This window comes from Dipodomys merriami, unplaced genomic scaffold (assembly GCF_024711535.1).
Source record: "Dipodomys merriami isolate MVZ:Mamm:240054 unplaced genomic scaffold, mDipMer1.0.p SCAF_55, whole genome shotgun sequence".
In the NCBI taxonomy this organism is placed as follows: domain Eukaryota; kingdom Metazoa; phylum Chordata; class Mammalia; order Rodentia; family Heteromyidae; genus Dipodomys; species Dipodomys merriami.
Window position 1 is genome coordinate 3,476,122 of NW_027206124.1, and position 26,329 is coordinate 3,502,450.

The 26,329-nt window shown below is 42.6% G+C and overlaps 1 protein-coding gene across 7 annotated transcripts in view; it reads left to right on the plus strand.

Moving 5' to 3' along the window:
* Nucleotides 1-26,329, plus strand: part of Tnrc6b (trinucleotide repeat containing adaptor 6B) — a 237,367-nt gene that overhangs the window by 112,432 nt on the left and 98,606 nt on the right. Inside the window, exon 1 of one of the 7 annotated variants that reach the window (XM_069999584.1) lies at nt 19,299-19,423. The exons of the other annotated variants lie outside the window; for them this stretch is intronic. Within the exon in view, the coding sequence (XP_069855685.1) occupies nt 19,320-19,423 (104 nt within the window). The 5' untranslated portion in view covers nt 19,299-19,319. Of the gene's footprint in view, nt 1-19,298; nt 19,424-26,329 lie in introns of those variants that run through there. 7 annotated transcript variants of the gene reach the window in all.

The following is a 26,329-nucleotide window of genomic DNA, read 5'->3' on the forward strand; positions in this document are numbered from 1 at the left end:
GGATGCTATTTTACAGAGATAAGGTCATATACATAGTCCCACTAGTACCAAAGGCATTTGAGGAAGGAGAAACACTGGTTGTGGCTGGGTTGGTCAGGAATGGTTTTATAAGGATCTTGTGTTTGAGCTGAGCTGTAAAGTGTGGGCAGAATTGTGATAAACATTAAGGGCAGGCCATTTTAGCTTGATGAGGGTGAAGGATGGCTGGAAATATCCAGGGGGAATGGCTGGGGGATGAGTGGGTGTAGAAGAGCTAGAGTCTCTGCTTCGTAGTTTGTGTTTCTATAATAGGCAGAGGGGACCTGTTGAAAGGGTGGTGGCATTGTGAGAAAAATGGTCTTTGGGGAGAGCTAGTATGGCAGTAGTGCAGAGGAGGGTGAAGTGGGCTGTGAGGGGAAGAGTGGATATAGAGTCTGACAGGCCAGTTAGGAGGCTGTAGCAAAAGGGCTGTTGTGAAAAGGGTCAGCTATAAAACTTGGGTGTGGGATGGGAAAAGGGGTTAGAGCCTCCTCAGTGTTTAAGGTGAATGATTGGAGTCTTCAGCACAAACGAATTCCAGCTTTATACATACGACATATGGAGTTGAGGAAAGTTGGTGGGACTCCACATGGAACTGATCAGCAGGCCAGTGGCAGCCTGGAGCTGCAGCTCGAGGATGAGGCAGAAGCAGAGCTAAGGCTTGGAAAGTTTCCATAAGAAGGTATAGGCGATGCTGAGGAGTGCATGAAGTTTCCAGGAAAGACAAGAACTTCAGAATGGGACCCTGGGAACTGGAGTACAAAGAGGACCTGGGAAAGGGTGAAAAGAATGGTAGCCACAGACACCTAAGGATGAGGGAAGGATTTTTCAATCACGGATGCAGTCATACAGGAAGAAGATTCTTTGGTAATGGCACTGTTCCAGGCGGGTGTGGAGATAGGCTCCTGTAGAAGATGTTTGGGAATCATTATATTATATGCTATAAGCACAGTCCAGTAGAAATAGAAAGCAAGCCACATAAGTTATTTAAAATTTTCCAGGAATCACATTAAAGTTTAATTTAGTATATACAAGACGTATCATTGATTTAAGATATAGAATTGATATGTAACCAGATACTGGCAGCTCACACCTATAATCCTAGCTATTTGGAAGATCCAAAGGATGGTTGTTTGAGGCTAAACATGAGACCCCCATCCTAACCCCATAGCTAGGTGCTATAGGGTACATGAGTATCATTTCAGCTATGTGGGAGGCTGAGATTAGGTACAAGGTTAGCCCATGCATGAAAGTCTCCAATACTCCCTCACAACAAAAGGAAGAAGCTGGGTGTGATTTACCATGCCTGCTATTCCTGCCATGACAGGAAATGTAAAGTCCAAGTGTGGGCCAGAACAAAAAAGGGAAGTCCTATTTCAAAAGTAAATCAAAAAGGGTTGGAGGAGGTATGGTTCAGTGGGATTTGGCAGTACTGGAGTTTGAACTCAGGACCTAGCACAGTCCCTAAGTTCAAACTCCAGTATTTTAAAAAAGGGGGGTATGTAATTGATTTTAAACTAGTGAGATATTGTACATTTTTTTCATACTAAATCTTTGAAATCTGGTGTGTATTTTTTTTTTTTTTTGTCGGTCGTGGGGCTTGAACTCTGGGCCTGGGCACTGTCCTTCAGCTCTTCAGCTCAAGGCAAGCGCTCTACCACTTGAGCTACAGCGCCACTTCTGGTTTTCTGGTGGTTTATTGGAGATGGGAGTCTCACAGTCTTTCCTGCCCGGGCTGGCTTTGAACCGCAATCCTCAGATCTCAGCCTCCTGAGTAGGTAGGATTACAGGCGTGAGCCACCAGCGCCCAGCTTCTGGTGTGTATTTTGTAGTTGCAACACATTTCAGTTTGAACCTAAAATTTTTCTTAGCAATACATGATTTGTATTTAGAGCTGGTCAAACTTAGTGCTTTTTTCATGAAAAAATAAGCTTACATAATACCCACATTTTCCTAAACGTACAGATTTTCCTGTAGGATGGTGCAAGTCTTTAATTAATTAAAGTAAAATCCCGTTTGAGGGCCACTAGCTGCATGCCACTTTCAGAGAGGATGCATAGCGGATGCTCAGATTATACAAAAGCATGCTGCTCCCAGCCAGATGTCTAGATTGCTTCATCACAAAGCAGTTCACAGGACTAATATTACTTTGGACACATGTGGGCTTGGCCTAGTGAAATTTTTGCAACTGGAAGGGTGAAGCCTTTCATTTTTACTGGTGATCAGGCAATTTTTTTACAAACAAGACAATTTAAAACATTGCTTCAGCTGAAATCAGTAGAATGGTACTTTGCTATCAGTTTGTGGTGTGACACTAGTGTGTGTCATTTTTCTTAAATGCTTCCCATGAGGAGGCTTCCATTTTAACATCAGACTAAATATGATGGGGGCGGGAGCACTTCTGCTCCTTTTCATGTTAATTTCTTTTGAACTCAGGGGAATGGTGGCTAGACTGGGGAGAGTGGGGCAGGGCATGAAACAGGAGTCAGGAATTCCTGCAGCTTTAAGTCAGCTTTTCCTCTACCCAATGTAGGGCAGGGGGTGGGGGGCATCTACCACAGGGCTGGAGAGTTTGTGTACATACATACATACATACATATATATATATGCACATATATATATTTGTATATATATATATTTGTGTATTTTTATCCATTGTGGGGCTTGAACTTGGGGCCTGGGCTGTGTTGCTCAAGGTTAGCACTCTGCCACTTTGAGCCACAGCTCTACTTCTGGTTTTTGAGAGGTTACTTGGAAATAAGAGTCTCCTGAACTTTCCTTGCCCAGGCTGGCTTCAAACTGGGATCCTCAGAGCTTAGGTAACTAGGATTACAGGCGTGTGTCATGGGTGCCTGGCGTGCTTATATTTTGTATGCAGGCTATTTTTGCCCACTTGAGTCAGGAGAACTAATGTTTACTGAATTTAAGTGACTCTTACTAGTTTATAAAAAGCAGGTTCCAAGACTTTTAATGAATCTACTCGTTAAGACTGCTTTGTTGCCATTGACTACCTAGATCTTCAAAGCAATACCCAAAAAGGATAGACATTGCTTTGCACCTGTTTGTAACTAAACCTTGTTCACTCTAGGAAGTAAGCATTTTGTTTTTAATTACTGCACAATTTTGATTTTGGACAACCAAAAAAAAAAGCCATAATACAATTGTGGCTCAAGTGGTAGAACACCAGCCTTGCTTAAGAACAGTGCCTAGGCCCTGAGTTCAAGCCCTAGTATCCCCTCCACTCCTCCCCCAAAAGATAAATTGAATCTCTCTCTCTTGCCCTGGCTGGCCTTGAACTCCTGGACCCAAGCAATCCTTTTGTCTCAGCCTATAGAATAGAACACTTTGAGCCAGGCACTGGTGGCTCAATCTTGTAATCCTAGCTACTCAGGAGGCTAAGGATAGTGGTTCAAAGCCAGCCTGGACAAGGAAAGTCCATGAGACTTTCTCCAATTATCTCCAATTAACCACCAGAAAACCAGAAGTGGCTCTGTAGCTCAAGTGGTAGAGCACTTGCCTTAAGCTGAAGAGCTCAGGGACAGCATCCAGACCCAAGACTGATCAAAAGAAAAAAAAAAAGGACAAAACATATTGATTATAGATTTATGCATTTGTAAGAACCGGACTTACATAATGGGCTAAATAAAATAATGCCTTTGAGTGTCTTCAAGGTTGGAGACCTAACAGATGATTGCTGTTTTCTCCAGGAGTCTGGAGCAACACAGTTTGGGATCAGTAGGTATCTTGCCATGTGATTGTTTCTTTTCCTGTTTGGCTGACAGAAATAACTGCTCTTCTTTCTTTCTTTCTTTTTTTTGTTGGTCGTGGGGCTTGAATTCTGGGCTTGGGTTCTGTCCCTGCGCTCTTCAGCTCAAGGTTGAGCTCTCTACTGCTTGAGCCATAGCATCACTTCTAGTTTTCTAGTGGTTTATTGTTGATAAGAGTCTCACTTTCCTGTCCGGACTGGCTTTGAACCATGTTCCTCAGATCTCAGCCTCTTGAGTAGCTTAGGATTACAGGTGTGAGCCACCAGCGCCCTGCTTGCTGCTCTTTCTTATGCCAAGAAGTTTCTATTTACAAGCTGAAGTTAAATAATTGGAAAGCTTAGAACAGTGGCTTTCAATTTTTTTATTGGATCTACTATGAGAAATAAAATTTGCATGGAAATCCTGAATACAAAATTAAGTGTACAGAAGCAAACTGTCTGATACTATGTATGATGTATTCAGGTATGTTCTGTTTTACCCCATTCAAAATAGAACCCCAAGAAGTTGGACTCTGCCTACTGATTTCCTACTCTACCAAGAATTTCCTCACTGGTTTGAAAAAATTTTAGAGGGAGCTACTCATGGATCACTATATTCCAGAATGTGATACCAATTTTTGCTGTTCTAGAGAATCAAATCGATCATTTCATCTAGTTGTCACTCCAATCAAATTCATAAGTAACTTAAAGAAAAAGATATTAGTTTGTTACTTCAGCCTATGGAAGCAGATTCTTCTTTTTTTCTTTTTTTGATACCAGTCCTGGAGCTTGAACTCCTGGGTGCTGTCCCTGAGCTTTTTTGTACAAAGTTAGTGCTCTACCACTTTAGCCACAACTCTACTTCCGGCTTTTCTTTGATGGTTAGTTTTAGTTGGAGGTTAAAAGTCTCATGGACTTTCCTGTCCAGTCTGGCTTTGAACTTCAGTCCTCCCATCTCAGCTTCCTGAGTAGCTAGGATTATAGGCATGAGCCACAAGTGCCTGGCGTGTGTGTGTGTGTGTGTGTGTGTGTGTGTGTGTGTGTGTGTGTGCGTGTGTGTGTGTGTGTGTCTGTGTCTGTGTGTGTGTCTGTGTCTGTGTGTCTGTGTGTGTCTGTGTCTGTGTGTCTGTCTGTGTGTGTGTCTGTGTGTGTGTGTGTCTGTGTGTCTGTCTGTGTGTGTGTGTCTGTGTCTGTGTGTGTGTCTGTGTGTGTGTGTGTGTCTGTGTGTGTGTCTGTGTGTGTCTGTGTGTCTGTTTGTGTCTGTGTGTGTGTGTCTGTGTGTGTGTGTGTGTCTGTGTGTGTGTGTGTCTGTGTGTGTGTCTGTGTGTCTGTGTGTGTCTGTGTTGTGGGGCTTGAACTCAGGGCCTGGGTACTGTCCTTGAGCCTCTCTGTGCTCTCAAGGCTAGTATTCAACCACTTGGGCCACAGCATTACTTCCGGTTTTTGAGTGATTAATTTGAGATAAGAATCTTAAGGGGACTTTTTTGCCTGGGCTGGCTTTGAACCACAATCTTCAGATTTCAGTGTCCTGAGGAGTTAGGATTATAGACCACTGATGCCCAGCTAGGTGAATATTTTTGATAACCAAAATGTTGTCTTTTTTGTTCATGACAGGGAAAAAGACATTCTGATCAAAGAAGTTTTTTTTATCTACAATGAGAAATAGTCCATTACTTTTTTTTTTTTTTTACACATACTTAGCTGTCTGTGTATATGTGTGTATATATTTATGATAAGAAATAAAAGTGCAGTCAGGAAAAAAACGTACTGCATCCAAACAGACATGTAATCTGGAGATGATTTAAAGAATATGGAAGGTGCATGTAAGTTTCATGTAAAAACTCTGTCATTTTTTTTTTCTTTTTTTGTCAGTCATGAGACTTGAACTCTGGGCCCTGAATACTGTCCCTCAGCTCTTCAGCTCAAGGCTAGCACTCTACCACTTGAACCACGGTGCCACTTCCGGTTTTCTGAGTGCTTTATTGGCGATAAGAGTCTCAGGGACTTTCCTGCCCAGGCTGGCTTTGAACCATGATCCTCAGATCTCAGCCTCCTGAGTAGCAAGGATTACAGGCATGAGTCACTGGTGCCGGCTTACTCTGTCATTTTATACAAGCTGCTTTTGAGTATCTAGTTTGGTATGCGAAGAGCATCCTGGAATCAGTCTCCCATAGATACTGAGGAATAACTAGGTATATTTCCTATTAGAGATTTTAGAGAAATTTAAGTAGAAAACATCTCCCCAACTGGCAGATTATGTATTTTCTTTGAAAAACCTTATAGAAAACATTGCCATGCTTTTTTTGGTAGGGAAGTGGAAACACCCTTCCATCCCCCCTTTTCAGGTTTCCTGGAGATACATCTCCCAACTAAGAGTAGTTAATATATTCTGTACACACACTCAGTATGTTTGGTTTCTTCAGTATTTCCCACTGTTCTGGGGTTACTAATAGATTTGCCTACATAAAGATGGCTCTTGCTATGATGAAGCTATACTATAATTAGCCTTTGCCAACTACAGGAATTCTTACATGGCTTCAGATAGTATAATATATTTTTTCCTATAAGTACCCTTGGTTTTGTTCTTGTGTTTTAGTCTCAACTTAAGGAAGTACACAGTTAGCTTCCCATTTCAGTTATTCCTTTCTTTCTTTTTTGTTGGTCATGGGGCTTGAACTCAGGGCCTGGGTGCTATCCTTGAGCTCTTTTTTGCTCAAGACTAGTTAGTGCTCTAACACTTTGAGCTATAACTCCACTTCTAGTTTATTGGCAGTTATATGACGATAAGAATCCTATAGACTCCTGCCTGGGCTGGCTTTGAACTGTGATCCTCAGATCTCAGCCTCCTGAAAAAGCTAGGATTATAGGAGTGAGTCACCAATACCTGGCTCAATTATTCCTTTCTACAACCAAGCTAGATTTAGGTATTCCCAGATGTCTCCCAAACTTTCCAGATTTACAAATAGGAGAGCTAGAACACTGAGAAAGCAGTATTGGAATCCAGCATTAGTTACCAGTTTAAAATTTTTAAAGACTCACCACTTTATTTCCTGCCTGCCTGCCTGCCTGCCTGCCTGCCTGCCTGCCTGCCTGCCTGCCTTCCTTCCTTCCTTCCTTCCTTCCTTCCTTCCTTCCTTCCTTCCTTCCTTTTTTTTTTTTTTTTTTTTTTTTGCCAGCCCTGGGGCTTGAACTCAGGTCTTGGACACTGTCCCCGAGTCTCTTTTGCTCAAGGCTAGCACTATACCACTTGAACCACAGCACTGCTGTCCTTTTCTGTTTATGTGGTACTCAGGAATCAAACCCAGGACTTCACTAGGCAAGCAGTTTACTGCTAAGACACATTCCCAGCCCTATTACCATCATTTCAAAGGGGAAAAAAGAATTTAACAAAAACGTAAAGGGATAATCTCATTTAGTTGAATATTTCTTTTTTTTTTTTTGTCGGTCGTGGGGCTTGAACTTGGCTTGGGCGCTGTCCCTCAGCTCTTCAGCTCAAAGCGAGTGCTCTACCACTTGAGCTACAGCGCCACTTCCGGTTTTCTGGTGGTTTTATTGGAGATAGGAGTCTCACAGTCTCTCCTGCCCGGGCTGGCTTTGAACCGCGATCCTCAGATCTCAGCCTCCTGAGTAGCTAGGATTACAGGCGTGAGCCACCAGCGCCCGGCTGAATATTTCTTTATGAAAACCATTATACTGTTTTCTCTTCTTCTGCCGTTGATAACACAGGTGCTCCAGTTAAGCATTTGGGAAGCACATTGTAATTAGAGACTGTCTCAGCCAGAGTTATAGTAGGCCTTGTGCTTGCTGGCTTTGCTGGCCTCATTCATAGGAATAAACCTATTTCAAGCTTCAGAACTGCCTTCCTTCATTCTGTTTACTGATTACAGTAATGATAGTTTCATTGAGTCACCTTGTAAGAAAAATTGCTCTGTATCTGTTCTGTATTAGTGTAAAAAAAAAAAGGAGAAAGAAGACTAGTCCTTTAGATACTAAACAGTTGTAGGCTCTAGAAAAATAAAAAAGGTACTTGTCAGACTTAATGAGATACATGATGGTAGTGATTATATAAAAGTGTCAAGTAGGTCACAAAATTAATATTACTTGTGTTATGACTATTACTTATAAATGGTTTATTTTTATTATTTTTATTTAACACTGTCTGGTCTTGAAATGATAATCCTTCTGCCTCAGCCTTTTCAGTGCTGGATTACAGACATGCACCATCACAACCCTGTTCGACTGACATACTTTGCCAGTCTTTTGGCTCTTAATGAGTTGTGTATATTGGCCATGACAGCTTATCTAACATTATCTAACATACCTGTCCTCCACTGTTATATTTTAAATGACAGAGACCTAAAATCTGGTGATCCTACGTGAAATGTCCCCTTGTCCCTTTCTCTCAGTGAGAGACAGTGCACTCCTCTAATCAAGACCACAGCTAGGAGGTCATGGGCCTGCACTTGTATGATAATGCTTATCAGCTGGCTTGGTGGGGGGTTGCAGCCTCAGCAAGGGTTATAAGGGAGCTGGGGCAGAGAGAGAAGGGAGAGGTCAGGGTTAGCTGTGTTGAGTGCTGGGTAGACTTGAACTTGAACGTGGGATTGGAAGGATGTGTTTATTATGTAGGTATTCATTGATCATATTCAATGTGTCAGGCCCTGTGTAGTGCTGGCAATAGAAAAATGAGACCCAGCTTTTACCTGTGGATTTTAACTAGTAAGAGTAATGCTGCCTGTAACAAAGACAGTGCTGATGTGCTGAAAGCTGGGACTTAAAGGGAGGAGTTGCTTAGTAAAGGGAATAGTGAGTAATCTGGAGGTGGGGTGGTGGCCTTTTAAAGGGTTCAGAACATTTCTTGGATCAGTGTGGTTCTGTTTTGTAATTACTATTGTTATCATTCTTTCAGGTAGTGGTAACAACATCAGGTAGAGTTAGGGATAGTGGGAAGTGTTGAGTTAGTAGGACACAATGTTGGCTGACTGGAGAAGAGTAGATGGGTTGTTTGGACTGGTATGTTGATTTTTTATTTTTATTTTTTTGCACTGGTCCTGAAGCTTGAACTCAGGGCCCAAGTTTCTTTGTTCAAGGCTAGCACTCTACTACTTGAGCCACAGCACCACTTCTAGCTTCTTTTGAAGCTCTATTGTAGATAAGAGCCTCACAGACTTTTGGGTGTGGGGAAAAAGAGTAGTATAAGAGAACTCAGACAGGAAATGGCTTGGGAAAGTAGGTTAGCCAGCAAACATAAGCCTCAATTGCCTGACTTGGGAAGCAGAAGGGTCCACTAGGCTGCCCCAAGGCCCACAGGGCCCCCCCCCCACCAGTGTCATCATGCTTGTTGCTGTCTGCCATGGAGGAGTCCCCAGGATTCTGTTTTCTTCTTGCCAGTATATTGAGCAGCTCTAGGACCTGAACTTGTTCTCCTTTTGTTTTTGCTGGGGATCTAATCCAGGGCCTTACCCCACACTAGACAAAACACTCTGAGACTGTTTGTAAATGAACAAATGAATCAAGAATGACTTGAAGTAACTCATCAAACATTTATTAATGGTTTTATGTGTTTTAGGAGCTATGCTAGTCTCTGGGGATTAAATCAGTGAGCAAAAATAGAAAAATCCTTGCCCCCAGTGGGCTTTCATTCATTTTTTTTCTCGTGCCAGGCATAGGTGCTATCCCAGAGCTTTTTTGCTCAAAGCTGGTATTCTACCACTTGCCACAACTCCACTTCCAGCTTTTTTGGTGGCTAATTGGAGATGAGTGTCATGGACTTTCCTGCCCTAGCTGGCTTTGAACTGTGGTCCTCAGATCTCAGCCTCCTGAGTAGTTAGGATTACAGAGGGGAGCCATTAGCACGTGGCAGGCTTTATTCCAAAGTGTGAGTAGGAAGTCTGGGGGAAGGAGTGGGTGGAGAGCTTTGAAGGTGCAATAATGATTTTGTCTTTGGCAACTTGAACTGAGCCTAGCATCCAGCAAGCATTTGACTAAGTCAGAGAAGAGACACTAATTGTGGGAAGTGGTTCATGGCACAGATGACATCCTAGCTCTAGAGAGTAAGGTGTGTTGGGAATGGGAGGGCATTCCCCAGGGAAGCATCACTGCCTCTATGAAGTAGGAGATAAAGCCTGAGAGGAAAAAGAGCCCTGGAATCCCCATCACAAGAAAAAGCAAGCTACAGAGAACTTGCTGGAGAGAGGAGGAGTGGCTCTGTTGGTAATGCTGCGGTCTGTGTCAGTGCAGGCCTTTTCTCTGCAGGCAAAACTGTAATTAGTTGGGGCTGTCTGAAGCCAAGTAGGAGTATACCTGGAACGGTAGTGTTGGACAGTGTTGCGTGTATGGGTGTGTGAAATGAGAGTTCAAGCTGGGTTTCCAGTAAACTAAAAACCCGAGGTAGCCATAGAGAAATCTGGGTTGGGAGAAATGAGACCCTGTCCATTTGAAGGGAAAGCTAAGATGCCTTCTGGTGTGCTACCCCAAGTATGTTGTTCTGGGTACTTGAGTTGCACTAACTCAGCTAGACTCTTCCTGAGGCCCTCTCCACCAACTTTTGAGAGGTTAGATTGATTAGCCTTGGCTTGAGCACTCTGCTATTCTGCCTTAGGAAAAAAGAAAGAAACAACCCCCCCAAAAAGCACTCCTAGACCAAGTAGCTCTGTAGTAGCTTCCACAACCTTTCCTTCTGGAAGAAATCTACACTTTAGGCAAGATGAGTATACATGCTACCCTCCACACTGAAGTGTTCTGCATCTTCCTTCAACTGGTGATTGAAAATGTTCCATGTACTGAACATACACAGCATTTTTTTTTTGTCAGGAGTCTCACTGTATACATAATATCAGGTATGACAAGCTATCTAGAAATGATTTAAAATAAACAGGAGAATGTGCTTATCTATGACATTTTATAACTTAATCATCTTTGGATTTTGATATCTGCAGGGAGGGGCAGAGGCTGACTATACTATATGTAGACGTGTGTGTGTGTGTGTGTGTGTGTGTGTGTGTGTGTGTGTGTGTATGTATGTGTGTCCGTCCGTGTGTGTGTGTGTGTGTGTGTGTGTGTGTGTGTGTGTGTGTGTGTGTGTGTGTGTCCGTCCCTGTCCTGGGGCTTGAACTCAGGGCCTGGTCACTGTCTTTGAGAGTTTTTTTGTTTCGTTTTGCTCAAGGCTGGTGCTCTACCACTTGAGCCACAGCTCTGCCTTTTTCTTGGTTTTGTGGGGTTTTTTATTGTGTTTTGTTTTTGTAGTTTTTGGAAATAAGAATCTTATGGACTTTCCTGCTCAGGCTGGCTTCAAACCACAATTCTCAGATCTCAGCTTCCTGAGTAGCTAAGATTGCAAGCATGTGCCATCAGCACCTGGCTTCTTAATAAATTCCTTAAAAAGTAAATAAACTTTTGGACTTCTGCTGTTGGGTAAGGACACTAGCCTGATCCTATGACATGCCACTCAGGCTTAGGTCTTTTGTAAGCCTAAGGAAACCCCCTTTAAACTTAGCCTGGAGACTGAAAGCACATGGGCTTGGCAAATGCATGCAGCCTTACCCTTATACATGAAGGAAGAATGACTTGTTAAGACCATGGTGTAGACTCACGGTAAAAGACTGTGGCAAAAGCCAGGCGCCGATGGCTCACGCCTGTAATCCTAGCTACTCAGGAGGCTGAGATCTGAGGATCGCAGTTCAAAGCCGGCCCAGGCAGGAAAGTCCATGAGACTCTTATCTCCAATAAACCACTAGAAAACTGGAAGTGGTGCTGTGGCTCAAGTGGTAGAGCACTTCCTTGAGCTGAAGAGTTGAGGGACAGCGCCCAAGCCCAGAGTTCAAGCCCCATGACCAACAACAGCAACAAAAAAAGACTGTGGCATAGCCTCATCCGCCTCTGGACATTTTTGTGTGTTCTTTTACTACCAGGTTTGCTCTTGCAGCAGTTTGGAAAGGAAATGCCACTAAGCTTCTACCTCATCAATGGAAACTAATTTTCATGGTTTTAAAAGAAATACCACATGGAAACCACGTAACCTGGATTGCCAAGAAATCTTAGGTTGTCAAATGTTGAAGATAAACAGCAAATAAATCATCCGGTATTATATGTGGGCAGTTTTAAAATTTATTACTGATCCTAGTGTTTTCTATTGAGGCCACACATTTGAAATATTTTGCCCACTTGATTGTCCCAATTCTACTTGTCTCCTCTTTTCTCTCCTCTTCTCCCTTTCTTCCTCTCCCTCTTCCTCTTCCCTTGCCTTTCCCTATCTTTTCCCTTCCCCATTCCTCCTTTTCTTTTCTTTTCTCTTCTTTTCTTTTCTGTTTTTGTTTTTGTTGTTGTTGATGATGGTGGTGGGTCTTGAACTCAGGTCCTGGGCTCTGTCCCTGCGCCTCTCTGTGCTCAAGGCTAGCACTCTACCACTTGAGCCACAGCACCACTTCCAGCTTTTTCTGAGTAGTTTATTGGAGATAATAGTCTCACAGACTTTCATACCTGGGCTGGCTTTGAATGGCCATCCTCAGATCTCAGCCTTCTGAGTAGCTAGGATTACAGGCCACTGGTACCTAGCTCAATTATTCCTTTCTGAGATCAGGCTAGATTTGGGTGCTTCCAGAAGTCTACCAGATTTTTACCTGATGGTTCTCAGTCTTAGGCATAGGGGAGCTTAGAACACTGAGAAAGCAGTATTACAGTCCAGCGTGAGTTACCTGTTTACCAGCATCCGGCTACTCTTTTTCTCTTTAAGCACTATTGGATAGCCTATGATGCATCACATTATTAACACCTTTGATTTGAAAACTTTTCTTCTAATAGGTTTTTAATAATGTTTTAAATGAAGAGTCCTAACATTTCGTCTCTGGCACTTGTCAGAGCTGATAGGTAAAAAGCAGACAGTCCACCACTGAGAAACTGTCCAGTGGTCTCAGGGCCAGGAGTCTTTGGGATCCCTGAGACTAGTTGGTATCTCTCTGTGGAAAGCAAGGTAGAGAATGTAGCCTGTTTATTTTATTTTATTTATTTTTTTTTTTTTTTGTCGGTCGTGGGGCTTGAACTCTGGGCCTGGGCGCTGTCCCTCAGCTCTTCAGCTCAAGGCGAGTGCTCTACCACTTGAGCTACAGCGCCACTTCCGGTTTTCTGGTGGTTTATTGGAGATAGGAGTCTCACGGTCTCTCCTGCCCGGGCTGGCTTTGAACCGCGATCCTCAGATCTCGGCCTCCTGAGTAGCTAGGATTACAGGCGTGAGCCACCAGCGCCCGGCTTTAGCCTGTTTATTTTTATTTCTTTGTTAGGAAATGTCACCTCCATCCTGAGTACTGATACTACTTTCTTGGGTCACTTTAGGTGGGTACGTGGGTCAAGTAGTTCTTCTGTGGGCTCTCTCCAAGGTGGTTTGGACTAGTGTTGAAGCATTGCTCTGAATCATACTGTTTCCTTAAGGCTCTCTGAGTGGAAGGACATGAGCAATAATTATTAGGTGCCTATTATTTAGCAGGTACTTCCCCTTACCTTATTTAGTCCTTTTGACAGCATGTCCAGGTAATGGTTTATCTTCATAAGAAAAATGGAGTCCTAGCACTTAGAAACCAGGCCAAAGGCAGAAAGCAAGAAGTGAATGAACAGTGTGCTTTAATCTGACATACCTTCTTCCCAGGCCTTCCTAAACACAGTTCAGAACCGAACTTGCACCGATTGAGCAAATCCCTGCTTTGTAAAATGGGATATTTTGGATGGAATAAGGTGCAAATGGTGGGAACAGATAGTTTTTTGAGTACTCACCTCACTGTATCCATGGTTGATGGTGGTGGTTGTGGGTCTTGAACTCAGGTCCTGGACTTAGGCCTTAGGCCTGTGTTGATGCCATGGGGAACAAGGGCTTCGGGAGCAGTCTTGGGTGGCCATGAGGGGGTGGTCCTAGGTGGCCATGCAGAGCAGGGGCTTCAGGAGTGTCCTGCGCAGCCACTGGGAGGCGGGGCTTCTTGAGCCACATGTCACTCAACTGAAAAAAAAAAAAAGAATCACTGGGAAGTTTAACATTGTTACAGTGATTAATTGTAAGGTGAAAGTGATTAATCTTTTTAAAAATCTTAACTGTATTGGGACTAAGTACAAATGTAATCAAGTAGGGCTTATCAAAGCTATAATGAAGAAAATAGAAATCATTTGTAATTAGACTATAATTAAAGGCAAGTACATGCCCAGTGATTTTAATGTTTAAAAACAATTAGTTTCCTTAAGTAGGTTAAACATCTGGGTTACAAGCTTGTTTATACTATTCATGTACTTAGCAAACCTGTTCTTCATAAATGATGCAAAGGTGAACTGTGGCTTGTTCTCTGAGTGGTCACAAATTCAAATTTAATGGATATCCTTTTTAAAATAGACTTTTACATATTATTTTAATTCTAAAAGTGTTTGTTTTCTCTCCTTCCCCCCCTCATCCTCCTTCTAAGCAATTCAGTCCCAAAGCCTAGTAAATAGGCAGAGCTTAGTATAGGAAGCCTGCCCAGTAATGTCGGAGCCCAGGTAAGTTAAGGTAGTTGGTGTGGAAGAGGTGGAGGCATTCATGAGGGGCACATGGCGCCACCCCTCAGCAGGGACAGACTGGTTAAATATCAGTAAGTTCAGGATAATGGGAGCCAGCATCTCTCCTTTTGGAGAAAGTTTTATAAATATCATTAGAGAGGAGACCATAGAGTGAGCTCTGCAATCTGCAGGGCTGGATAACAATCCAGTCCAGAGTTTGGATGTGAATAGCTGGAGCACTTGGCTCAAATGTGGAAGGCCCTGGGTTTGATGCTTAGCACCAGAACAAAAAGTATTGACGTGGGTACATGGATTTTAGTAAGTACTGATAGATATCAAAGTAATACCACTATAAAATGCACACACACTTGTGTATATGTTCTTATGCACCTGTGTTCCTACATCTCTTTTCTCTGCCCCAGCTCTGTCCCTAGTGGAGATGAGATGCCTAGAAGCAGTACCTCCAGGAGTAATGAGACCCTCAGGTGCCCAGATCCCGGGTTCTGTATAGTAATTTCCACTAACAGCATCCCTGGCTGCTAAGAGAAATGGCCAACCATGGGACTGGTCAGGTATATTTAAGGTAACTGGGGAATATCTTATAAAAAAAACAAGGAACACTTTGAAGAGGGATGGAAATGTGCCAAAAAGGACACAGAAGCCAGTTTGGAGGCTTCACTGACAAATTTTCATAACTTGGTCACGAAATTTTAAGAAGCAATAGTCATGAATTACAGCCTATTGAATAAGAGTGAACTGAGAGTTCTCCACACCTACTTTGCAAGAAAACCCATGTAAGAACTCCTGATTCAGAGTTTGAAGAATAAATCATTTAAATTTCAAAATGAATCTCCACAAAGGCCAATTGGCTACAAAGGGAGAAAAGAGTGGAAAATGTGGAAGATGCCACTTAAATCATCTGAACCAGGTGAACATCACCAGCAAAGAGGCAAATTGAAATTATGTCACTTGCAGAGGATGTGAGACAGTGTAGCATCACATGATTCGTGCCGAGGCACGGCCTGCATGAAATCCTAAAGCAATGACAAGCAAACCTGCCTGAGGGATATTCTGCAAAACGTATTAAAAGTATAAAAGGACTTGATAAACCGTTCTAAACTGAAGGAGAGTAAAGATTCATGTCAGTGAATGCAACACATTGACTCTGTCCTGTGTCCTTATGTTGTAAAGGTCAATCCTGGATAAATAGCAAAACTTGAATGGGACTTGGGAAAGATTGGTAGGCATGTATTGGTATTGATTTGATTTGATTTGATTTCCCCTCCTCCCCCCATCCTCTTTTTTGGTCAGTTGTAGGGATTGAACTCAGCCTGGGCACTGTCCCTGAGGCTCTTCAGCTCAAGTCTAGCACTCTATCTCTTGAGCTACAGCGCCACTTCCAGTTTTCTGGTGGTTAATTGGCCGGGGCTGGGAAGGTGGCTCAGTGGTAGAGTGCTTGCCTTGCATGCCTGAGGCCCTGGGTTCGATTCCTCAGCACCACATAAGCAAAAAGAAAAAAGCCAGAAGTGTCTCTGTGGCTCAAGTGGTAGAGCGCTAGCCTTGAGCTGAAGAGCTGAGGGACAGCGCCCAGGCCCAGAGTTCAGGCCCCACGACCGGAACCCCAGGACCGGACCAAAAAGAAAAAACCAATTGCATGGCCTTTCCTGCCCTGGCTGGATTTGAAACAGGATCCTTAGATCTCAGCCTTCTGAGTAGCTAGGATTACAGGCGTGAGCCACTGGCGTCTGGCTGTGTTTATTATCTTTTTGTTTATATTATAGTAGCATAGGTTAGTGGTTTGGTTTGCTTTTGCTCTTAGGAAAACACATATTAAATATTAAATTATTTAAATATCACCCTCAGTGGTTGTAGGAGAGTTCATAATATCCTGTCAATTTTTCTATGTTTGCGATTTTTTTTCAAAATTTAAATAGAATTGAAAATTTTAAGTACTTCTCATAGTACCTAAAATTAAAATCTTACATTTCTTGTTTTACTTCTTTGGGGCTGGGCCCTCTGCTCTGATGTGGAGCTAGGTGAGGCATTGGATCCCTTATAGTTTCTATTGAGAATTTGTGATGTGCTAATAAGCACACCACTTTCCTAGGCATACAGTGCTTACTGATAAAATGGAACATTCCTCTCCCCAAAGTCAGTAGGCTTTGTGTTATTTGGGGGTGCCAAAGGTCTGACTATACATATTTTTGCAGTGCTGGAGTTGAATCCAGGACCTCAGGCATGCTGGGTAAGCACACTACCACTTGAGCTACACTACCAGCACACAGCTTTACCATTTTTCCTGAGAGAGGCAGTAGGAGGTAGTGGTGAGATAAAAGGCTCTCAACTCATATCCTAGCACTGCAAGAAACCTGAAAACTACTCAGCCTCACTGGCTTGGTTTCCCTATCTGAGGTTGGAATGTTCCTGGTCCTTTCCAGAACTGTTGTAAGGATGGTGGTGGCAGCAGGGACACATGCAGGGTGCTGAGCAGGCGTGTGTGAGGCTTGTAGGGAGCCAGCTCTCCTGAGGGCAGCCTGCCCTGGTGGATGGCTTGCATTGATGCGTATCTAGGGTACAATTCTGTATTTTTATAATATTGAATTGCCCTGGCCAGGCGCAAGTACCTCAAACATGTAATCCTAGCTACTGAGAAGGCTGAGATCTGAGGGTCTGGCTTGAAGCCAGCCTGGGCAGACAAATCCTAGAGACTAAAAGCTGGAAGTAGAGCTATGACTCAAGTGGTAGAATACCAGCCTTGAGAGAAAAAGCTAAGGGCCAGCCCCCAAGGCCTGAGTTTGAGCCCCAGTATCAGTGTGTGCACAAGCATACACACACACACTCATACTTTTCCCTTGTACACATTTTTGCATAGTTGTGCTTTAGGTTTTTTTTTTGTGTGGGGGGGAGGTACTAAGGTTTGAATTCAGGATTTTATACTTATTAGAAATATGTTCTACCACTTGAGCCATACTGTCTTTTTCACTTTAATGTTTTCAATAGGATCACCCATTTGTATCAGACCTGCCTATTGAGGCTAGTTGCATACCTGGATGACAGGAGGTACCATCATACCTAGCTTTTATTAGTTGAGAATGGAGTCTTGAGAACTTTTTGTCTGGGTTGGCCTTGAACTGAGATCTTCCTAGCTAGGATTACAGACATGAGCCTCTGTGCCCAGCCAGTTGAAACTTTTAAGAATATTTCATTACCTTTCTATCATGAAGTTTGTTTTTAGTGGCTTTGTCAGTGTCTCAGTGATGTGAAGAACTAGGTGGAGAATGGGGACATGTGTCCGAAATTCCGTGCCATATAAAACTGGAATTTATAGATCCTAGTGGAAAATATGAAATAATTCAGCATTTTCCATCATTGTTCTTATCCAAAATTTTCCGACTTTCAAATAATTGAATTGTAGAATAAAATTCAAAAGGCTTATATAACATATGTTATCACTGGGAAATGTGAAATTACCACATTCCAGGTAGTATGAGATTTTTGAGAGCTTTGCCTGGTAGATTTTGAATGTCAGAGATATTCCTGCATTTTCAAGTTTAGTTCAGGTCATTTAACTTGACTTTTATAGGCTGCATATCTTTTTTTTATTTTTTTAAAAAGCATAAACTTTTAAAACATCTAAATGTGGATGGATGTGGTTTTTGCCTGTTAGAAGTATTTTGCAAATGACCGACTTTCTATTTTGAGTTTTTAACAAGAATGTTGCCTCTTGTTACCTTTCACATTTAAAAGAATCAAGTGACTTATTTTTAGGATATTATAATTGCAAATAGATGGTGATTTTCCTGTACTCAGGGGTGGGGTGTAAATAAGCCATTGCTTCTGTGACTGTATAATGAGCTCTCGTAGGGCAGGAGAAAGCTCGAAAATGAATGTCACCAGAAACGTGCGTGTCAAAGACAGACAGCTGGTTTCCTTCAGGTGAGTCTCATTTCGGTATTGGCTCAATGGAGGAAATGACTTAGATCTCGGCCAGTATTGGACAGTATCCTTTGTAGCTTCATGAAGATGAAATTTGTTCATGTTACTGGCCTGTATCAATTCCTACTACTTGAAGCTTGCCCCCGAGTTTGGAAGGGGCTCATCTGCATGGTGTGTGCTGGAATAGGGACAAGAAAAGACTGAAGTTGCATACCATTAGCTCATGCCTGTAATCCTAGCTACTCAAAAGACTGAGATCTGAAGATCCTAGTTTGAAGCTGTTCTGGGCAGGAAAGTCCATGAGAGTATTATCTCCACTTAATCACCAAAAAGCTGGACATGGAGCTGTGGGTCACATGTAGAATGTTTGGCTTGAGCAAAAAAATCTCAGGGACAGTGTCCAGGTCTTGAATTTAAGCCCCAGGACTGGTACCACTCCCCCCCCCCAAAATAAAATAAAATAAAATAAAAGGACAGATGGTTGCAGGTGGGAGAGAACTCTGCTCTGCAGATCTCACATCTGAAAATGTATCCTGCTGTGAAGCACATCCATGTTGCTTCCATCTGCCTCCCCCTCCCCATTGACTTTGAAGGACTTCAGAACTATTGTCTTAGACTGTGGTAAGTTAAGCTCCGTGTTGAATGGACTTTTGCTTTGCAGGTTGGCCTTAGCTTACTAACAAAACACCACATCACAGCCAGCTTTTATTGGTTTTGTTATCTCGTGAGGTTTTTGCCCTGCTGGCTTCAAACTTGTATCCTCCAGATCTACCTCCCACGAGCTAGGATTGTAATTACCATGAATTACCATGCCCAGCTTTATTTTGTTTCTGAGACAAGCACTTGTTAACATTGCTGAGGCTCGATGCACATTCTGCTTTCTGAATAGTGGAGATTGCAAGTGATACCTAGCCAGACTCACGTGGGCTAAACAAGCTTGATGACTAGCTCAGAACAAAAGCATATTAGGTCTTAAACTATTGGTGCCCTCCAGCTGGGTGTGCTGGAGTGCATCACAATGACCTCACATGTCATAGCCACCCAGCTCTCCCCTGGGCCCAGTGCCTGACTTGCTCCTTAGTGGATTTCCATCAGGGTTGCTTCTGGCTGCATGACCCACCTTCTTTCCATCAACCCATGTCCTACCACTTGCCCTCCTGTAACCGCAGTCAGCTTCATGAGAATACTCCATGCTGCTGCTGTCTCTTCTTGCAGGTACGTCACGGAAATGCAAACATGCATGGCTGCATGGTAAAAGAGAATTGTGAAGGCATTCTGTGATTGTTTTGTTAAGACTACTTCACAATGATGACAAATGCTGGGGATCCATGCTCTGCCTTGCTCTTAGAAGTTCTATATTTAAGATGAAATTTTAGGGCCTACCATCTTTTTTCTTCAGCCTTAATAAGTTCAGGCAGCAGAATAGTTTATATATTGAGGCTGTCTGCTTAAAATTCTTTTTTTTTTGTTGTTTTGCTTTGTTTTTGTTTCCTGCCATGTGGCAGATGTAGCTGAGATGGACCTTTAGAAACTGCTGAGAATTCTGGCCTCATCGTTGTGAGGGCTCAGTGAGCTAGAACCAGCGTAGGGAATAGCAGCTACCATCCACATGGGCCTCCCTGGTCTTTTATTGCCTTTATTATGTGTCTCACTACACCTTTCCTTCCTTTCCGTCTTTCTGCCCTTTACTTTTCACTACCATTTATTTCTTAATAACTGAAAAGGTCAATAAAATTGTATTTTAAAAAATTAACTGAAAGGGAACCCATAGAAAAAGGAAGGAAAAGAGAAAGGAAGAAGAAACATTACATAATGTAATGTTTTAATCAAAACACTTAGTTGCTGAACTCAGAGCTTTGTGCTTGCTAGCGCTCTACTACACCTCCAGTGTGTTTTTGTTTTTATTTTGTACCAGTATTGGGGCTTAAACTCAGGGCCTGTGCTCTTTCTCCTAGATTTTTTGTTGTAGGTGAGTGCCCTCTGCCACTTGAGTGACACCTCCCTTCCATCTTTTTGGTAGTTAATTGAAAATAAGAATCTCATGTACTGGGCTGGGAAGGTGGCTCAGTGGTAGAGCGCTTGCCTTGCATGCCAGAGGCCCTGGGTTCGATTCCTCAGCACCACATACGCAAAAAGAAAAAAGCCGGAAGTGGCGCTGTGGCTCAAGTGATAGAGCGTTTGCCTTGAGCTGAAGAGCTGAGGGACAGCACCCAGGCCCAGAGTTCAGGCCCCACGACCGGACCCAAAACAAAGAATCTCATGTACTTTTTCTGTGTGGGTTGACTTTGAACTGAAATCCTCAGGTCTCAGCCTCCTGAGTAGCTAGGATTAAAGTCATTAGCCACTGGTGCCCAGTTGCAGTCTTTTTTGTTAGATTATTTTTCAATTAGGGTCTCATGGTTTTGGCCTAAACCAGCCTTGTACCACAATCATCCTATCTATTCCTGCCTCATAGTTGGGATTATAGGTGTATACATTATACCTGGTTTATTTGTTGAAATGGAGTCTTCTTAACTCTGCCCAAACTAGCCTCACACTTTGATCTTCTCGGTCTCCGCCTTCTGAATAACTGATAGGTGTTTGCTACAATACCTGAACTATGTGTATTTTTGTTGTTGTTACTGTTGTTTGAATTTGATTTTTAATTTATTTTTGTTTTGTTTATATGGATATGAGGCCTGTGCTCTCACTTTGCCTTCTCTCTCTTGGTTGGTGCTTTGCTATCTGAGCCATACCTACAGTCTGCCATTTTGGCAGGTTAAATTGGAGATAGACTGTTTCGTAGACTATTCTGCCTGGGCTGGCTTTGAACCTTGATCCTCAGATCTCAGCCTCCTGAGGATTACAGGCGTGAGCCACTGGTGCCCAGCAGCCTCTTATTTTTGACCTCAGTGCCTTGAGCTCTGCTTGGCTTTCTCAGTCATGGCTGACTCTTCCACTTGAGCCATGCTTCTCCAGTCTGGCTTTACGCTAGTAATTTTAGAGATGGAATCTTGCAGATTTTCTGCTTGGGCTGGCTTTGAGCCAATCCTTCAGATCTCAGCCTCCTGAATAGCTAGGATTACAGGCGTGAGCCCCCAGTGTGTGGCTTCTCCCTCAGCCTGTGAGCTTAACCGTTTCTTTGTATGTTGCTGCATCTATTCAGTTGGATTTTTTTTAAAGATTTGAATATTTTGGCTTTTATAAATACTGTTTATTCTGTGGGTTCTTCGTTGTTGACGTGAAAGGAACTTTTTATGTACATACTTGTGAATGTCTGTCTGTCTGTCTTGTAGAATGTAAAATTCTAATGTTTGCTCTGGCATGGAAACTCAGTTCTTTTCCCTGTGGGGGTTCTGGGTCCAGGCCAGGCAAGGCATCTCCGAGTCTAGCAGTGTGCATGTTCCCGGCTGTTGACCTGCTCTTTTACCAGCTCTGTCCCGCTGTACAGGCAGTTCTAACAAGTAACTAGCCAGCGTCTACTGTCTGTGTTACAGTGGTCTTGTAGAATTGGGTTTTTATGTTTGCACCAGTGTTTGAAAACTCAATATAGCTTTCAATCATGAGACCTGTAACTCCCCTGAGGCTGCCTGTGGCTATCAGCTGTACTCACACCACCTGTCATTATTCTCTTTCCTTTGTGGTGGACGTGGTGGTGTGGTACTAGGTGCCTTGTCTATTTTTAACAAGTTGCCAGTTATCTGGTTTTTGTAGAGCAGCTCAGATGGCACAGGAAAAATGGAGCCTGTTTCTGATCTTTATTTTCATTTTCCAGTGAAATTAATGATCTTCATGAGGACTCTCACAGTTATTTTGAAAGTATGACGCATTTTACCTCTGTTCTGTCTTCTCTTTCCTCTACTCTCAATACCATTTTGAAAGCAGTGTGCATTCATGTAGCTAGCTGAGAGTACTTGGCTTGTGTACACATTAGTTTTGACGATGTTAATTCCACAGATAAGACATACGAAGCTGATCGACTGGCCACAGTGGTGGAGTTTGCTAGCCCCCATCTCCCCATTGGCTGGCTTTTTGTCATAGGAAAAAAGTTGTTAGGATCAAACTTTGTTTTGTTTGCTGATGGGTCCCAAGCACTTAGCATGTTATGTGATAGTGAGCAAATGATTTAAATAACTATCCACAGATTATTAATACAAGGTTAGATCAAGGGTTTGCGCGTCGGTGTGGCAAAGGATTGACTGGGGTCATGACTAAAGGTCAGAAGCCTGTTGGCTCTGGAAGTGCTGCTTCTGTGGTTACATATTAAAAAGACATAGTAAATAACAGAATGGCTGGGAAATCACCAGAGCAGTCAGTAGTTGGTGTACCCAGAAGCCATCATAGACACCAAGCAGGTGTTTCAGGTCTTGGTGGAATCTGTTGTTGAATCTTGAATCAATAATTTTAAAATTGGCAATTAATCATTGAGAAAAAACCTAATTGAAAAATTATGTGGCAAGTAAAATAGAGACAGATATGTTCATTTTTTTGTGGTTCTGGGGATTAAATCCAGGATGTTATATGTACTTGCTAGACATGTACTCGGCACTGAGTTTTATATCCTCAGCTCAGGAATACTGGTTTTATGAAAGTCTCCATTATGTTATATTATCTCTACTTAAAAACTATAATTGCTGAAAGTATTGGATGCTAATTATTTATAGAGCAGCTTGTCATTTTTAATGCATTAGAAGAGTACTCTGTAAATGCAGTATCAGTGTGGTTTTGTTAGGCTTATCTTGAAGTCATGAGTCATGGGTTCCTCGCATCTCAGCCTTTCAAATAACTGGGGCTATATCCATGGTTACTAGATTTTTGGTCTTGTGGGTATTGTTTTTGGCAGTGCTAGAGTTTGAGCTGAGGACTTTGCTTGTTAAGCTGTTTAAACTGTACCTCCAGCCTCCTTAACCACTGGGTTCCAAGGTTAAAGTGGATTTTATTCTTACCTATCCCAACCAAGAGGCAAGTCACAGAAGAGTATATTAAAAATTAAGCTTCTGGGGCTGGGAAGGTGGCTCAGTGGTAGAGTGCTTGCCTTGCATGCATGAGGCCCTGGGTTCGATTCCTCAGCACCACATAAACAAAAAGAAAAAAAAGCCGGAAGTGGCACTGTGGCTCAAGTGGTAGAGTGCTAGCCTTGAGCTGAAGAGTTGAGGGACAGCGCCCAGGCCCAGAGTTCAGGCCCCATGACCGGACCCCCCCAAAAAAAATAAATAAAAATTAAGCTTCTTTTCCTGGAGCTACCTCCTTGAGTTTTGAGTGTTTAGCTCTTTTATTTTTACCAACTACTGAATGAGATTAACAGACTTTTCCCCAGGTTTATGAAGTTTATGCATTTGGGTCAATGTCAAGTACATAGTAAGCACTGAAATACTAGAAAGATTACTAAAATGTTTTGCCCTCTGGGCCAGTGGTGCTACATACTTGTAATCCCTGCACTCAGGAAATAGAGGTAGGAGGATTGAGTTTGAGGTCAAGTCAGCCTGGTCTCCATAGTGAGATTTTGTGTGTGTGTGTGTGTGTGTGTGTGTGTGTGTGTGTGTGTGTGTGTGTGTGTGTGTGTGTGTGTGTGTGTGTGTGTGTGTGTGTGTGTGTGTGTGTGTGTGTGTGTGTGTGTGTGTGTGTGTGTGTGTGTGTGTATTTAATTTTTAAGTTAATTTCTGCAAGCGCTGATGGCTCATGCCTATAATTGTAGCTACTCAGGAGGCCAAGATCTGAGGATTGCATTTCAAAGATAGCTCAGGCAGGAAAGGCCTTGAAACTAGATAATATACCAAGGGGTTACCGTTATATAAGTCAGGTATTGATTACGTTTCTTTTTGAATAGTTTTACCCCCTCCCTCATTTTCTCCTGGTTTTTCCCCTCTCAGCCCCCTTCCCCCACAAGCTGTATAGTTCATTTCAAACATAGTGTCTGGTGAGTACCACGCTGAATTAGTTTACCCTTTGTCTCAGCACTTCTGTGCCTCCCTACCCTTCCCCAAATCAGATGAACTTACATACAAGGCAAAAGGTACAGAAATCAAAAACCAGTGACAAAGGGAAAAAACAGAAGAAGAAAAAAAAACCACAACAAGTTAAATAAAAACCTCTTGTTGCCATTTCTTGGAGTTCATTTTGATAAGTCTCTCTCTCTCTCTTTTTTAATCCAATAAACTATTTAGAAAAAGCCAAAGTGGTGTGCTGTGGCTCAATTGGTAGAGTGCTAGCTTTAAGTAAAAAAAAAGCTCAGGGACAGCATCTAGGCCCCTGAGTTCAAGCTGGCATACAAAAAAAGTAAGTTAATTTTTGTGGATTGTCCACTTAGGAGATCACTGGGCATGAGTGGTTAGAAGTTTCTAACAATTAGCAAGCATTTCATCTTTTTTGTATTTAAATGATTTACTGTTTTAAGAATGTAATTTTTTAGAAATATTACTGTAGTAAGAGAAATTTCATTTGGGATTCAGCCCAACAAGACCCCCCGTGGAAGACTATGTAAAATATTAGAAAACATTAAATAGGCATAGAACCCTCTTCATGGATAAAGAAGGCTCACTAATTTAAAGACAGTTCATATGGGCACATAAGTTCAAAGAAATTCCAACAAATATCCCAATAATCTTTCCGAGACATAAAGTGATTTTTAAATTAATTGTGGGAGAAAGAACTGGTGCGCTTAACTGACTAGGCAGCTTAAGGGAAAACTGTAGTAATGATGGCAGGGCTCCGACCATCTCATGCTCTGTGATGGCACTGCCCTGCTTGCAGGTCCTTGGGGAGAGGTGGCAGTTGACACTATAGATTACTTGGAGAAATAATGTTTTTTTTTTCCCAACAAATGGTGGGAATCTTCTGGTAGACTACATTAGTATCTTGGGGCCTCAGACAAAATACCGCACTCTTGAGAGTGGTGCTATCCAAAATCATGCTCCCTTGAAAGGCTCTGGGGGCACCTGTTTCTTGTCTCTTCCTGGCCTCTGGGTTCACACTGAGTCAGTCCTCGGAGCTCCCTGGCTTTACAGCTACATGACTTTAGATCCCGCCTTCATCTTTGAAACAATGTCTTACTCTTTGCATGAGGATCAAGTCAGACACCCTGAAATGCAATGAGATCCAGATGAATATGAAAATACTGCTCTAGAAATGAGTAGGTTAGAGCCTTCAAAGTTATGACCTTGGAGCAGAGATAAATGTTTAGATACAGTAGCCAAAAGCAAAAAACATGAATTTAAATTGACTTTTTTGTGTGCCAATCCTGGAGCTGAAACTCAAGACCTTGGTGCAGTCCTTGAGCTTTTTCACTAAAGGCTAGTGCTCTACTACTTGAGCCACAACTCCACTTCTGAGTTTTTTGGAAGCATAAGTGAAGATAATAGTCTCACATGCTTTTTCTTTCCTGGGCTGACTTTGAACCCACATCCACAGATTTCAGCCTCCTGAGTACCCAGGATTACAGGCAAGAGCCACCAGTATTTGGCAGTACATTCTTGTTTGTTATGATTGAGATTTACATGCACCAAATGATACTACAATAAGAGTAATGTAAAGACTGGAAGTGTGGCTCACGTGGTAGAGAGCCTGCCCACCAAGCTTGAGTCCTGAGGTCAAACCCTAGTACCTCCAAAAAGAAAACAAGAAGTGATAAAGTAGGAGAAGATATTTTGGGTACATATGATCAATACAGGACTTGTATCTAGAGTGTAATAAAGAGCTCAGAAAAAAGAACGGGGGTGTGGGGGTGGGGGGAGGGGGAAATAAGAATTTCACAGTAGGGAAAATGCAAATGGCCAATAAACCGAGAGGATAGAAGGGGACTCTTAAATAATTAGTAATGAAGGAAATGGAAGTTAAATCACACGAGATGCCTCCTTTTAAAGTCATTAAATCGGCAAAAATAAAAAGATTTTAAAATACCAAATGTTATTAGAGGATACAGAGCAATGACAGATTACATTCTTCTGGGGAGATTGTAAATTGTTGTAGGCACTTTGGAAAATAGTATTATCCAGTAAAGTTGGAAAACATGGGCCCCCTGGTCCCCACAGTCTCAGCCTCAGTGCTCAACAGACCCTTGGAACCCACTGTCCACCGGTTCCATGTGACCACCATCCTGGGAAACCCAGGATGCTGCTCAGGATGCAGGCATACAGTTAGATTGTA